The 15,396-nt window shown below is 39.4% G+C and overlaps 1 protein-coding gene across 1 annotated transcript; it reads right to left on the bottom strand.

Moving 5' to 3' along the window:
- Positions 1 to 11,273: 11,273 nt before the first annotated feature.
- Positions 11,274 to 13,409, bottom strand: LOC111879677 (uncharacterized). The gene has a single exon (XM_023876138.1). It carries the CDS (start codon positions 13,407 to 13,409, stop codon positions 11,274 to 11,276), a length of 2,136 nt encoding a protein of 711 aa, XP_023731906.1.
- Between the last annotated feature and the right edge of the window lie 1,987 nt (positions 13,410 to 15,396).

Below are 15,396 nucleotides of genomic sequence, written 5' to 3'. Positions count from 1 at the left end.
CTGTACATATATTTAGTGATCTTTTCACTTAAACTATAAATGTAAAATCTATATTTTGATAATGATAGTTACACTTGGGAAAATTACACACTTTTGCAAGAAACGAACATATAGAACAGTTAAGTCTTGGTAGAAGACTACATAGAGATAAGTTAAGTCTTGGTAGAAGACTCCTTGTTATAATAGTAGGAATCATAGGGATTTCTAGGGTTTTTCAAACGTTTACAGTTGTTTTACAAACATTTTCATACTTACAGTTCACATACAAATTCTTACATACAAATACTTACATACAAATTAAGACACTAAATACTTATGATCTCACCAGCTTCAAAGATGATACTCGCTTTCAAAATTACTTGTATCCTCAGGTCATCATAGACAGGTACTGATGCAAGGAGAAAGGACGATGGAGCTTGTTCAAGACTCATCTTTCATTTTGATTTATGCTTTAGTGTTTATCAAAATTTGACAGAACACATTTGTATAATAATTATATTATTAATGCAATGGATGATGTTGTTGCTTGTTTACTACTTTACATTGTTGTGATATTATACATGACGTCCTCCGCCCCAGAACGTTTCCGCCGTTCTTGGTTTTGGGGTGTGACAGAGAGAGAGGGAGGGAGTATGCAATTTTCGGCCTAGGGTTTCTTCCAAGGTAGGAGTGATCAAATTTAGGAGCTGGGAGGCTCCTTATATAGCTGAGGGATCTAGGGTTTAGGGAAAACCCTGATACTTCTTTGCTTGGGGCCTAAGACAATCCAAGGCCTTATCCAAGCCCCCTTGGACGAAATCCTTAGAGTTTCCCCTATAGATTTCGTCCACCTCCTTCCAAGGAGGTTCTGGAGCCTTCCACTCAACTATTTGATAATTGCAAACTAGTCCCTACGCTTTATAATTAATACTTTTAACCCCAAAATTAATTCTGATTAATTTCTGGGTAACTATTAATTAAATATTATGATTTCTAATTAATATATTATTTTCATAAAATATTAATTTATCATTTATATTAATTTATTAATCTCATAATAAATTAATATCTCTCCTTTCATAATTTCCTTGTCCAGTTGCTAGGTTTGAGGGCAACCCAAAAGGACTGTGCTGCTATCAATTCAAGTACATACCAATTATAGTTATGAGCTTAGACACCTAATCCAACAAGTTTCGCATCACCGGTATAGAAATGTTGTCTTCCCCTTGGCTACGGAATTGGCCAAACGACTCCGGTAAGGAGAGCCGTCTTCGGAACTTGAAAGCCGACTCCAGAATTTCACTTCGGAACAAGAAAAGAGCTTTGGAAGTATGAACTTGACTGCGAAACTTAAGTATTTCCTTCGGAACCCACCAAACGACTTCGGAATTCATGCAGTAGTTCCAGAATGCACTGTTTGACTCCAGAATTTACCTTTTGGCTCCGGATTTTTGACTACTTCGAACTTTTTCTCCGTTTTGAGGTATTTTGACGTCGGGAACCCCACCAAACTCATGTTTTTCTTAACTGAGACCCATAAAACCTCTACTTTATGCCAAATTTAATTATTTAAATCATATTTATATAAAATAAAAGTTTAGGATTTAGGAAGATCCTATCCTAAATCAAGATAAGGACAAGGAGGTTTGACCTTGTGATTTGATGTAATCTTCCATTTCCCCATGCAAATCACAGTATTCAATGCTTTACCCACCAAATAACAATGCATGGACCATCAGATCCCCATGCACCAAATATTCCCCCCCTTTTCTTATACTCCTAAAAGTATCGACAGTAAAGGGGTTTAGACTTCACACTTTCTCTCACTTCCCTCTTATCCTCTTACATACTGCTCCCAAGAGCAAGATTTCTCAACATCTTCCTGGAAATTTTAAAGTAAGTTCTCAATTCATATAGTATTTTATATAAATTTCCAGATGAATCCATATTATTTTATTCATAATAATATGTGATAATCACCTTTAGGATAACTTCCTCCCAGGGAAGTTCCTCATCTCAGCCAAAGATTGGGCTTGAAATCTTCACTGCTTCACTCCAAATAATTCATCAACTACCTCAAGGTGAGCTTCATACCCCACTTTTTCTAAGTTTCTATTGTTTTTGGGGGAGAGTACAAGTCAAAGCCTTCTATAAAACCATGATCTATTTGTTATTGTGTATGCATGCATTCTTACCTATGCTTAAGTATGAAACTCCTTAAAAATAATCCAAAAACTCGAGATTTTGGTTTAGTCTCAAGAGTTTGGATTATATTTTCATAAATCATGTATTGAAACAAGAACCAGTATGTATCATGTATAAGTCACGAATTTTTATAACAATAACTATAAGGAGTTGCTTCTAGCTTTTCTTAAACAAGTTGTTAGATAAAATATTTTGGAAAGTGATTAAATATTGGGAAATAATAATATCTGGATCACTGTTGGCCAAACCTAAATATAAAGGTTATCTGGGAATACTATGTCATACCCATGACTTTTTATCAGATTAACAAACTATTTGTGATTATTTATAAATTATTTAATATAAATAATTTTATCAAGAAGAGAATATGAAAATAGAGTTTTCATGACAAGGGTATTTGTATGGCATAAACTGTTGTCGTAAAACCTTCAGGAACATAAGTACTATTCTATATGTCATGAAACAGAAAATGCGTGTCATAATCTGTAGTCATGAATTTATACAAATTACGACTTGACACTTTTTCTTTTAAATAATATGGGCCTGAGCCGATAAAATAATAGAAGGGAAGGACCATATTTCTTTTGCCAACTTCGATACTATTGGGTCATTTTGATAAATGTTCAACATGGGTTATTTTCAATAAACGATATGAGATGAAAACGATATGAAACGAAAACGATACGAAATGAAAACGATATGAAACGAAAATGATATTTCTATTCATTGGGTACGAGATTCATTATTTATCTAACAAATGATGAATCTCAGCGATGACTCAAAAGGTTGTTAATATTCTAGTCAGACAAATCTCAAAAGTACCTAAATATGAAAATATTAGTGTATGCCTAAAATCCTGTTAGGAGTTATAGCCAGAGTCTCCTGGAGGAGAACGAAAATTTGTGTATAGATCTCTACGGGTTTGACACCCCGCACCTTTGCTGTTCGCTACAGCTAGACATGCCAGTCTAGGGTGACAAATGTCTTGGAACAAAACGAGGGCGCCTGAGAAACGCCAATATAGGTTACCATCATATTAGTATGGTTATAACGACTCACTAGAATATGTTCTGATTCATGCAAGGAAAATCTCACAAATGAAATTTGGCACGTTGTGTTGACTACCCCACGTATGATAGTGATGGTCCACATTCGTTGTGTTGACTGCCCTTTTTTCATTGCGTAGAATGTACACAATCGCCATGTTGATTTCTTACACTTAACAAGCATTAGAGTCTTAATACTGCTATTTTAACTATAAGAAAAGATAGGGTTTTCTGGGAGAAAAACTTGTAAACGATTCTTTTTCGAAAACGATAAACTAACACACACATATGCAAGTATACTCAGTCGAAATCGGAACTTACCAACATTTTATAGCGGAAAATATAGGATTTTCTGGAGAGAACGATTTTATACGATTTCGATACGATAAACTGGAATGCATACTAAATTATATCCGATAAGAAAAACAAGATTTACATCTATATTCTTAAGAAAATAGTGGATTTTCTGGAAACCTTTTGCTATTATTCCTTAAAAGAACTATTCTTAAACACAACTCGTCTTTACAAATTACTATATCTTTTTTATAACTCTCTATAAGGGTGAACCAGAGTAACGACATGCACACAAATACCATGATTTTCCAAGTAAGGCTTCAAACGATTTCATAGAAAATATCGGATTTTCTGAAAGTACAATAAGAATGATTCTAAACAAGTGTGAAACTATTTTATACGAAAATGCTTATGAACTCACCAACGCTTTAGTTGGTGCTTTTCAAAACGACTTGTATTCTCAGGGATCTAGTCACCAGGTGATATGGGGCGCGGATGCAGTACTATTTAGCTGTAGTTTGGAATTTTTATGCTTATGTCTCTTTTGTGTAATTTGATGGACAAATACAATGTATAAACAATGTAAGTTTGTTATCTCAATGTATGATGTTTGGATTACTCTGTTTCATTTATATTCAATTGTTATGATACTGTACAATGCCGTCACTTGCCTCCAAACGTTTCCATTGTTCTGGTCTGGGGGTGTGACATGGAGGATGAGAGTGGGATAACCATAGCCCTCACTTGCTTTAAATATAGGAAAAATCCCCAAAATTAGGGTTTATCTCACAACAAGCCTCACGTCATGACCCATAAGTCGTCACGACGTGACACTCAAACGCATGTGCATTTCCTTCCAGCATAGTCATGTCGTGACATATAAGTGCTCACGTCGTGACCAGGGTTAAAACTCCAAGAATTTGATCAGAGATACAGAAAAAGTGTTTACCTGGAATCGGGTGTTATAGTGAAGGATTTTGTCTGCGAGACATTTGTACCATTTGGGTAAGGCCAATACGGTGGCCGATGTATTGAGGTGGAAGGTGACTAGTGCACTTATTTGTGGCTTGTCTTAGAAGGGATGAGAGATGGAAATTCAAGTTAAGAATTGTGATGAGATTCTCTTTTTTCTATTTTTTTTTCTTATTAGGGTGTGGGAATTTGAAGCGCGATCCAAGCACCTAATAGAGTTTATATAAGTATTCTAAGAGTTCAATTCTTATTCTTGTTAGAATATTCTTTTGTACTATTAATGAGATGATGGTGGAATGGCTCCGACCATGGGCCTACAAGCCCGAAGTAGGATGATGGCAGAATGGCTCCGACCATGAGCATATAAGACTGAAGTTAGATGCTAGCTGAATGGCTTCGACCATGAGCCTACAAGCTCAAGGTGGGATGATTACACAATGATGATAAGCTGTGAGTTCTTAGGCCCAATAGAAGGATGGTTTCACAAATGGATCCTGAGCATGTGATTGTATGCATTGCTTGGGTTAGACTTAGACCCGGCTAATACTCATAGATAATGTGTATAAGTCCAATCCTCCTATTTCTTATAGTGTGATGTAACATCCCAAATTTTAGAAGTTGAGTTAAGGGCTAAAAGTGTAAATTGAAGAAGGGAATCGACGAGTAGGTATACTTACTCGCCGAGTCGGAGCGGGTTTGGGTCGAGAATTAAGTGACCAACTCGCCAAGTTGGAAGCTGGACTCGACGAGTTGGTGCTGAAATGAGAAAAAAACCCTAACCTCGAGGGTTGCACCCTATTTAAAGGACTTAATGTCCTCCCCTCAGCCTCCTTGTTGCCTTGAGAACCAGAAAACCCTAAGAACGAGTGTGAGCCTTTGATGTGAGCTTGGAAGCTTTGGAAGGAGGTTCTAGCTAAAGAAACTTGTAGATCAAGTGTAAAGCACCAAGGGATTCGTGGAGATCTGGAATCTACTCCATCTTGGACACATTTCTGAGGTAACAAGTTGATTACCTTGAGCTTTTCCCTTCTAGATCCATTCATGAATGGGATTTGGGGCCATTTTGGTATGTTTGGGATCTATTTCGGGTTTGGAGTTTAGATCTGAGGTTGCTACTCCAGATCTAGACTTGTATTGGTCTAGAATGTCATAAAGCATCAGTCCATGAGTAGTTAGTGAAGCCCCTTTGTCTTAAACCCTAGCCCTAGAGTGAGTTGGACCTTTAACTCCTTGGTTTCACGTAAAGTTTGCAACTTTACGTAGGAGTTATTCCTTAGAAGAGTGGATCTACAGTTTGGAGCCCCTGCATGGCTCGAAAAGCCACTGTATGGATTAAGAACTGAAGCGACTCGGCGAGTCACATGGGTGGAATCAGCGAGTTATATGAAGATGGGCAGGAACTCGACGAGTTGGAAGAACAACTCGGCGAGTCTGTTGAAGATTTCCTTGGACTCAGCGAGTCAGGTCGCAGAACCCTAACCTCTTTTGGTTAAGATTCGGATCTGTGAGCCGGTTGGCGACTCAGTGATTTGGTCAAGAAGGAATTCTGAGATCGTTCAACTCGACGAGTCCTGGGGCGACTCGGCGAGTTGAGTCGTGTTATGGGAGTTTTCTGAGTATAAGAACTCGACGAGTTGACGGGTTGACTCGGCAAGTAGGGTCAATCAGGAAGGTTGACTTTGACCAGGACTTTGACCAAAATTGACTTAATTGGCCCCGGGAAGACAGTTTAGTCTAAACTTTTGTTATCGATATTGGTTGCTCAGGGAGCTAGAGGTGCAGCATTTCAGAGAATTGCCGGTTAGCAGCCGGAGGGTTATCGACCGAGTTCAGCAGTTCAGGTGAGTTTTCCTTCCAGTAGGAACGGGTCTACGGCCACAATGCCGACCCGTCTAGTTAGCAGTAGTTTCCGGACTTCAGTCCGATGTAGTAGTTCAGTGTGCTTGATGTCTTTGTGATTCAAGCAAGTTTTGTGTTATGTGATCCGGACTTTGGTCCGAAGCAGTATGAAATATATACATTTATGCTAGTTGATATGTGTTTTTGCTATGCTATGTTCAGTCAGCTCTGAACTTCGGTCCGATGCAGGGGGAAAGGCCCCAGTCAGTCCGGGCTTCGACCCGATGCAGTTAGCCAGACTTCGGTCCGATGCAGGGGGCAAGGCCCCAGTCACTCCGGGCTTCGGCCCGATGCAGTTAGCCGGACTTCGGTTCGATGTAGGGGGCAAGGCCCAGTCAGTCCGTGATTCGGCCCGATGCAGTTAGCCGGACTTCGGTCCGATGCAGGGGGCAAGGCCCAGTCAGCCCGAGCTTCGGTCCGATGCAGTTTCCAGATTTTGGTCCGATGCAGGGGGCAAGGCCCCAGTTAGTCCGAGCTTCGGCTCGATGCAGTGGGCAAGGCCCAGTATGTGCTTATATGTTATTGTTTGGTATGTGGTAGATTAGGGGAGCTCACTAAGCTTCGTGCTTAAAGTTTTCAGTTTTGGTTTTAGGTACTCAGTTTTCAAAAGAAGAGCTCGGGAAGATTGCAATGCACACACCATAGCTAGCCAGCCTGAGATGTTTCACTCTGATAACAAGAATATATTTTGAATTAATACTCTAAATTTATGTTAGGACTTATGATATGGTTTTAGCAATGTTTTAAAGGAAATTTTTGGACTGTATTTTTAAGATGTTACAAGTTGGTATCAGAGCCTTGGTTTGAGGGATTTGGGCACGCTTTCGAGTGTGTCTGAACTCAAACTGGGGAAATGGTAAAAGATTTTCAAGAGAGAAACATTTTCGAAAAGAATTTTGAAAAAGAACTTAGTAAGAAAAAGAGTTTTCTTAAAAAGAGAAAAGGGTGTGGTGCATGCGATCAGCCGAGCTCAAGTAAGTACTCCCAAACTACCCATACAAGTTTATGTTATGATTATCAGTTTCAGTTTCAATAGAACCGCATGCTAGAATAGGACTGAGGATCTAGGGAGGATGCCTTATGTGCCTGCTATTTATGTGTTTCAGTTTTATGAAAATTGCATGCTAGTATTGAGTGGACAATAGTAGGATAGCCTGTTTAGGTTATGCCTGGTAGTATGAGCTTAGCATTGTATGCTAGTACAGTTTCTCGTTATGAGAATAGATTTGCTTGAGTAGTTCCTGTGTCCGAATGCTGCTTGCTTTGTGCTCGGTGGGACTTTGAGTGTTGGGAGTTAGCCATTAGGTGAATACATCACGTCACATGTGATCAGGGTTGAATAATCTCAGAGTGATGGATTTGGCCCTACTGCGCAGCTATTGTCTGAGTCTAACCGTTGTAGGGATGAGTCCCTTACTCGAAGGATTATCCGAGCCTCGTTACATGTGATGGTATTTAGGTGATGGCTAATTGGCATTACAAGGAGGCCTTCAGCGACTGAGGACTGGTTTGGGTAGAGTCAAAGATTTCCCTAGGGCAAGCCTAGGATGCGAGTAGCAGAGACCAGTAGTAGTAGAAAGGACGTGGTTGAGTTAAGGTAACTCTTGAGGAAAGTACGGATAGATGTGGAAGGTAGTATGGGCCCATACTACCGAAAGCAGAGGATCCGTACTCGATTCAAGAGGGGCCAAGACGAAACCAAAGAGTGGTGGAGTGTGTGTGAGATCCCTCAGTAGCAATGAGTATTCTGACAGTTATTATGATATGTTTTCAGCATGGTGACCATGCACGAGATATCTGTTGACAGTTCAGGTTCCGGGGAGGGATCTGGCTCAGGCTCTAGAGCCGGACAGTTTGATGGTCAGATGAGAGATATCATTTCCGCAGAGATTATGCGTAACATCATTGATCAGACTCCTGTGATATTTGGTTCAGTTAGGGAGGCCATCATGGAGCTTTTGGACAGTCGTCTTGAGGCCTTTAGGGTCGGGATATTTTCAGGGCAGTTTGGGGCTCGTCTAGAGCCCGATTCTTATGGATTCCATGGATCCATCAAGGAGGGGGATCCTATTTTTAGCTCTTGCCATCAGGGGTCGGGAGTGAGTGGGGCACCCTGTCCCCAGGAGAGTCCCCTGTACGATTTGGTCGTTGCGGAGGTTTCACGAGTCATTCGCAAGGAGCTACCCGACATTGTCAAGAGGGTCACTGATAGGTTGACCGAGAAGCTTCAAAATCAGACAGCGGTTGTTCAAACGATTGATGGGGATGATGGGGTAGTGTAGGAGAGAGATATTTACTGAGAGTCAGAAAGGAAGAGGAAACCAGATGAGGTTCAGTGGCCCATAGGTTCGGGTAAAAGAACCAAAGGGCCGAGTTCGAGATCGAGAGATTTCCAGGGCCGCAGCCGTTGCGGGAAGTGTGGCAGGACGCACATGGGTGCGTGTAGGAGTAGTAGAGGCAGAAATATTGGCTGTTTCAAGTGCGGACAGACTGGTCATTTTAGCAGAGATTTTACTACTACCATCGCTCAAGGGCTTGATCCGATATGTTTTCGTTGTAGTTAGAGGGGCCACAAGAAGGCCCACTGTCCGAGTTTATATACATCGGGGTAGGTGCCAGCTCTTGCCCCTGGGACTTCGAGAGCCACCAGCAGACATCAGGGTCGGGCAAGGGCGCTCACGGCTCGGAGCAGAGTATTCCGATTGATTTCAGCAAGGATTCGAGCAGCATTGGATGTTGGGGGTACGAATCTTTTACCTTCCTGTCAATTATGATTTATGATGTTGTTATTATGTTACTGCACCGATTTAGTAAGTACTTATATTGGAATATTATAATACCTAATTGAGATTGAGTCATATGCCATCTGCATACCTTGGAATCTAGCTAGAATGATAATTGAGGACGTTCCCCGTAAAGCAGGTCACTTTGGATGCAGTAATTGTAGCAAGTGTGAGTGGGACTCGGTGGTGTCCCACTATTTTCGGGAAGGTGTTAGTTGTGTATAGATCAATTATATTTTCAGCAATGGTAAGCTTGAGTTCCCAGTGGAGTAACTAGAGAACGATAGGATAGTAGTTCGAAGATGTCCCCCTGAAGCGCAGGTTATCAGGATGAAATCACTGAAGCAAGAACAATCGGGGATTTAAAGGTGCTCGATTCGTCGACAAGATTGGTAGGTCTAATGAAAGGATAGTTGAAGCGTCAGCAGAGATAACGTGGGTTGTCAGCAGATCGACCCCTTTAGATGAGGGGAAGGATGGGGAATCCTTTTCAAGTTGTGAGTTGTAAGAATTAGCGAGACTTCGGTCCGATGCAGAGGGCAAGGCCCTAGTCAGTCCGGGCTTCGGCCCGATGCAGTTTCCGGATTTTGGTCCGATGCAGGGGGCAAGGCCCCAGTTAGTCCGAGCTTCGGCCTGATACAGTGGGCAAGGCCCAATATATGCTTATATGTTATTGTTTGGTATGTGGTAGATTGGGGGAGCTCACTAAGCTTCGTGCTTATAGTTTTCAGTTTTGGTTTCAGGTACTCAGTTTTCAAAAGAGGAGCTCGGGAAGATTGAAGTGCACACACCATAGCTAGCCAGCCTGGGACTTATGATAACAAGAATATGTTTTGAATTAATACTCTAAATTTATGTTAGGACTTATGATATGGTTTTTATAAATATGGTTTTAGCAATGTTTTAAAGGAAATTTTTGGATTGTATTTTTAAGATGTTACATGTGAATAGGATGTATATAGACTTGTAGGAGGATTTCCAATGTTACTATATGTGACGAGGTATGACCTGGTTTATGGTGGAAGGATGGTATTAAGATATGGCATGATGATAACACCTGTAAGTGGATGTTAGTCAATTGTGGTCTATATTATTGCATGGATGATTAGATTTGTAATCAAAATAGTGTTGACTTGTCGGGGAGTAAAATCGAGCACAAGAAGCCTTTTTGGGCATGTTTCAGCAATGCAAGATGTAGTTATAGACATGGTTGCATAACTGTAAGCAAGGAACTATCTAAACTACTCAAGAACTTAAGGATCCAACACAAAAGATAAAGTGGTGGTAGCATGAACATTAGTTTCTACTATAGGTCAAATATTAGTAGAATATGGTGGACAAGGGTTATATGATTCGAATGATGGCCAAAACGTTCCAAATAGTATGCATGTCTTGTTGCTACTTTGCCTTGTTCAATTGCAATGGATACTGAGGCTTACAATGGTTCTTTGGTGTGTAGTAAGCACATTCATCAAAAGCAACTTTCCGGACTGATCCTTCGGAGCCATATTGATAGCAAATAGTCAAAAAATAATCCAAACCAATAATAGATGAACAAATCAAACCCTCAAAAGCAATCACGGACAACAACAAACTAATAGAACAATAAATCCCTCCAAATTGACAAATACCAATACAATAACCAAACACACTAAACTTCGAATTCTGTTCAAAAATCACGCTGAGATTCAGAAGTTGCAGAGAGATTCCCAAAATTACATGGAAAATATCGATCAAAAAAGTATTTCCGTGTTGTAATACGAAAGATAGCGGTGCGAATCGACAAAAAATGAACAAATTAATTAAGTTGGATAGTGCAAAATAACAACGGTCAAAACCCTCAAATAACAAATAAAAACAAATCAAAAAGGAATATACAAAGGATCAAATACGACTTTGATATCATTTAACTAATGAATAATACAAACAAGCTAGGGTTTCATTGGTGTAAGAAGAAAAATACAATTACAAAGAAAAAAAACTAAATAAATACAAAAACTAATTAGATTAAACCTAGATAAAAGGCTAGGCCTAAACAAAAAAAAGGTCCATTATAAAGCAACCATTACATTACTTGAAAAACACAAATGGTTTATTATGGAAAAGGATGCTTTAAGTAAGCACACCATTTGTCAATAAACACCATGTCATCAGAGTTCATGCTTTGATGTTCTCGATCTTGCAGGATGTTGATTATTTGCATAGTCTCACCGAGAAGTTGGGCTGCAGCATGCACACTTTCCTCTCTTTTCTCTGCGGCACTTGTGTGACATTTCATTGCTATGACTTTGGGTAAGTTGGTGAGACACGCAGACAAAATGTCAGCAATCATTGATAATAATTCTGCAAATAGTTCTTCTTGGCTAACCTGGCCTATGTTCTCTTGATAGACGCGCAGGATTGTTTCAGAGGTTTGATACATTGAATTAGCAGAAATAGACTTACATTTAGAGCTACCATCTATGACTCCCATATCCGTCCTTTCCATCTCACTGACAATGTTTTTACCTGTATCCCTCAACCATTGAAGAATCTGTTTAGCTGTATTTGCTTTAGGTGTAAGTTTTGGTAGCTTGTTTCCTAACCATTTGTGGTATACTTCAACTTCTACCCACAGAGTTTTAGCCGCCTTTTGAATGCATACATCATCATCAGTAATATTAAGGGTTTCATCCACAAGTGTGACATATACAAGACCTTCACTCACACCACTCAGCAAGCAATCGACAATGTTCTTTTGGATGTTAGGAAGAGACATGGCAATGGTTGTCAGAGTTACCAGGGGCAAGCTCCAACAATGGAGATATTCTTCTGAAAGTAAATGCGGAACATGATGGCTGTCAAACTTTTCACCTCCTTCAAAACCTCCACATCCTGTTAGAAGCTTCAAAAGATTTTTGGGTTGTTGTTTTTCAGCCTTTTGGATCAAGCGGTTCACAGATTTTGAAATTCCTTTCAATGTTCTCTCGGCAAACTCCATATCATCTTGAAGTTGCAAAACATATCGACTAAGATCTTTATCTTTTCCTGGTTGCTCAGTATTTTGTACCAATTTAATACTCGAGGCGCTGAACATCGCCTTTAACCACTTCCCACAACGAAGAAAGTACACCACACATACCACAAAGAAAATTGGAATAACTCTTATCATCTTGCATATCACCACAACTGTCTTCTGGAATCCTATACAAATGCTGAGAAACAGATTTTTCAAACTTTGGATGACGATCTTGCATTTGCGGCTACTGTATGGGAATGGTATGCTACTCTGTTTCCAATCATATAGCTTCTGAGTCCAATAGCTCTCCACGTTAGAGACTTTGACATGGTTCACAATCCATTTTAGGGACATCTTAAAGCTTAAGGATGCAAAGCATCTAGAAAGTGGCGCAACTGTACCCAATATGACTCCGATGAATTGTGTAATGAGAATCACCAACAATGACCACTTATAATCCGACTTAGAGTCCGTTGGAAATCGACTAATATTGAATAACATATTAAGAATCTGGAAGGTAGTGCTTAAAGCACATATTACCCCAGAAGCAGAGGTTGTTGCTGAGGAAGCTATCATGAATTGGGGGTTTCCGGTTCCTGCCATGATCCAGTAGTTGCTCACATGCTGCTTTAGCTTCTCAATAGTTAATATTCCTTGCTGTTGGAAGTCGTCATTGATCTTTAAAGCTTTCTGATGAGCCACTTGGTATTTCGATTCTAGAATCTGTTTGGATTTTAGAATTGCTAAAGATGAACATGCATATATTATAAGCAACGTGAGTAACAGACCCACATATAAGTAGTGACAATCGTCTTCTCTAAACATATAAACGTAGTGATCATCGTCTTCATGGTAGGAGATAACTCCCGTGTTTATCTGAATGCAGACGTTCACAACCAAGGTAATTACGAGGACAGCTAAAGCTATGATGTTTGATACAAGTTCCTTGCTGCTCATGGTGGCTAAAGAAGGCAATAAATTAGCCATCATAGTGCACATAAAGGAGAGGCTTCCAAGCTTTGCAGCCCGGTCGACATAACCTGGCATTAGAGTAGTTAAATCCATGGGTAGCTTTATTGCAATAGCTATCACAGTGAGAGAAGCAGCATTCAAAGTGAAATATTTACATGGAAACCAAAATTTTCTGTTTCTAAAACCATGTAATAAATCAGCCAGCATTAAAACGATACAAAACAGAGATGCTAAGGTGATGTAGATCCCAATCCATGGCATAGGTTCACTGAACCTGTTTTGTTGTTCTGACCTGTATATGAACAAGGTGTAATAACGCAAGGAATATATTAACGTTCTTGGAACATCATGGTAAGATTTTAGTTGTTCCAAAACATGAATATATTCAAATAGGCTGGAACCCATACTATGTTTCCTCTCACGGATAGAAACTGATCATCTTAGATAAACAAAGATGCATGCAAGATGTGTTCAGAATGACGGAAAAAAGTTCAGTTCTATTTCAAATAATATAGGAGTGGCCAGAAATATCGAACGATTTAATGTAAGGAAGTCAAAGATCAAACACGTTATTAGTATTCTTTAAACAAGCGAAACCATGATATTAATGTTGTGTGCTTCTTAAGCCATCCGCTTAGTCAAAGACAAGGACCAGTTCCGTTTGTTTCTTGTAGGATCAGGTCCTTGAAGCTGGCAATAAATGTATCTGTCCAAAGCTCCAAGAAAAATTAATTTAGAACAATCAAACGGCCAACTTTGAAGCACTTGAAAGTTGGACAAAGTTGTCATGGGTTTCAAACTCAACGTTAACATTAATGTGAGTGTGTTTCTTTATTTATTTGTAGTTATTTTCAATCCTAAAAACAACCAAACTGCAAGAAAATACAAAGAAACATCCAACACCCTAACAAGAGCCAACTATTAAGCATCGAATCACTACAAGAGTCTTAACCTCGTGCAACCAAAGATTTAATCATATTAAAATTTTAACATTTTAGTGAGAACGTGTCCCTGCTTAGAGTAGACGGAAAATGTTACACCCGATTTTTCAATGGAGTGAATTTTAGAGTACCTCTATTGGTGATTCGATGACATGTCCAGCTAAAAAACATTGTCACAATTTTTTTTGTCTAAACTAATTTAATATATTCTTTTTATTTAAATTCAGAATTCTTTTGATTTAACTTTAACAATGTCATTGTTTGGGAATATGTTCAGGCAATTAGCCGATTCATAAGTAAAATAGAAAATTTTTATTCCGCTAGTTAATGATTATTAAACAAATAAGATTAAACTGCAAAATTGGTTAGTGTGGTTTTGTAAAAACTATAGATATGGTCTAAAATGTTTACAACTTGCATTGAATGTCCAAAATCAAGAATTTTCCAGTTATTTTGGTACTAAAAAAAAGTTGAAAGGACCAATTTTGTTGTTTTGATGTGAGTTTTTGCATTTATTGTTGTGATTCTTCTCATTACTAGTATTACTATTTCAATGGTTCGTGTTTTGATGCATAGGGTACCAACGTAAAGTATTATTGGAGATGAGGGATTATCTGTATGGTTGCCCAAGACATGTCAAGAGAGAAAAAGATGTTATCCTTCAAGAAGCAGCATTAAGCATTAAACGAGTTTAGAGGAATGAGGGTGTGTGACAAATTATATCACTAATGTTATCAGACTTTTGAGGAAGTGTAACATCCCAAATTTCAAACCCAGATTTTCATTTAAAAATAAAAGCATTCATAACGATTGAAACTTCAATGATCTAAATAAAACCATTTGATTCAAAATAATTATTAGAGTATCGTAGTCGAGCGGGAAAGGTTAGCCTAGGAGTTCTTGTCTTTCAAGCAGAAGATAAAGACGGTGACTGAGATCACCAGGATGTTTCATGAGAGGGCTTTGTTTTTCCCTGAGCATGTATTGACGGAGTAGGCCCATGTATCCCGGTATTTGAGTGCTCTGAGGAGGGATATCTGTAAGTTTGTGGCGAACACCACATATAGGATATTAGGTGAGCTGCAGACCAATGACATGAGGAGAGAGATCGAGCTGGAGACTCAAGCTAGGGAGGCGAAGGAGACCTAGGGTAAGGACAGGAGACCAGTACAGTCGCAATTGGCGACTAAGTGGGCTCAACCTACTGATATGAGAGCTGGAGGCCAGAAGGGCCTCACTTACGAGAAGTGCGTCAAGTTTCATGAGGGACCATGCTGGTCCTAGTCGGCTTGCTACCTGTGTGGCAA

The sequence above is a fragment of the Lactuca sativa genome, chromosome 4 (assembly GCF_002870075.4).
Source record: "Lactuca sativa cultivar Salinas chromosome 4, Lsat_Salinas_v11, whole genome shotgun sequence".
NCBI classification, from domain to species: Eukaryota; Viridiplantae; Streptophyta; class Magnoliopsida; order Asterales; family Asteraceae; genus Lactuca; species Lactuca sativa.
The sequence above is the reverse complement of the archived record's forward strand: the minus strand, read 5'-3'. Positions and strand labels throughout refer to the sequence as shown.

What these genes read in the sequence shown, in the direction of transcription:
- LOC111879677 (XM_023876138.1), bottom strand. Translation starts at nt 13,409, where the DNA reads ATGCCATGGATTGGGATCTACATCACCTTAGCATCTCTGTTTTGTATC.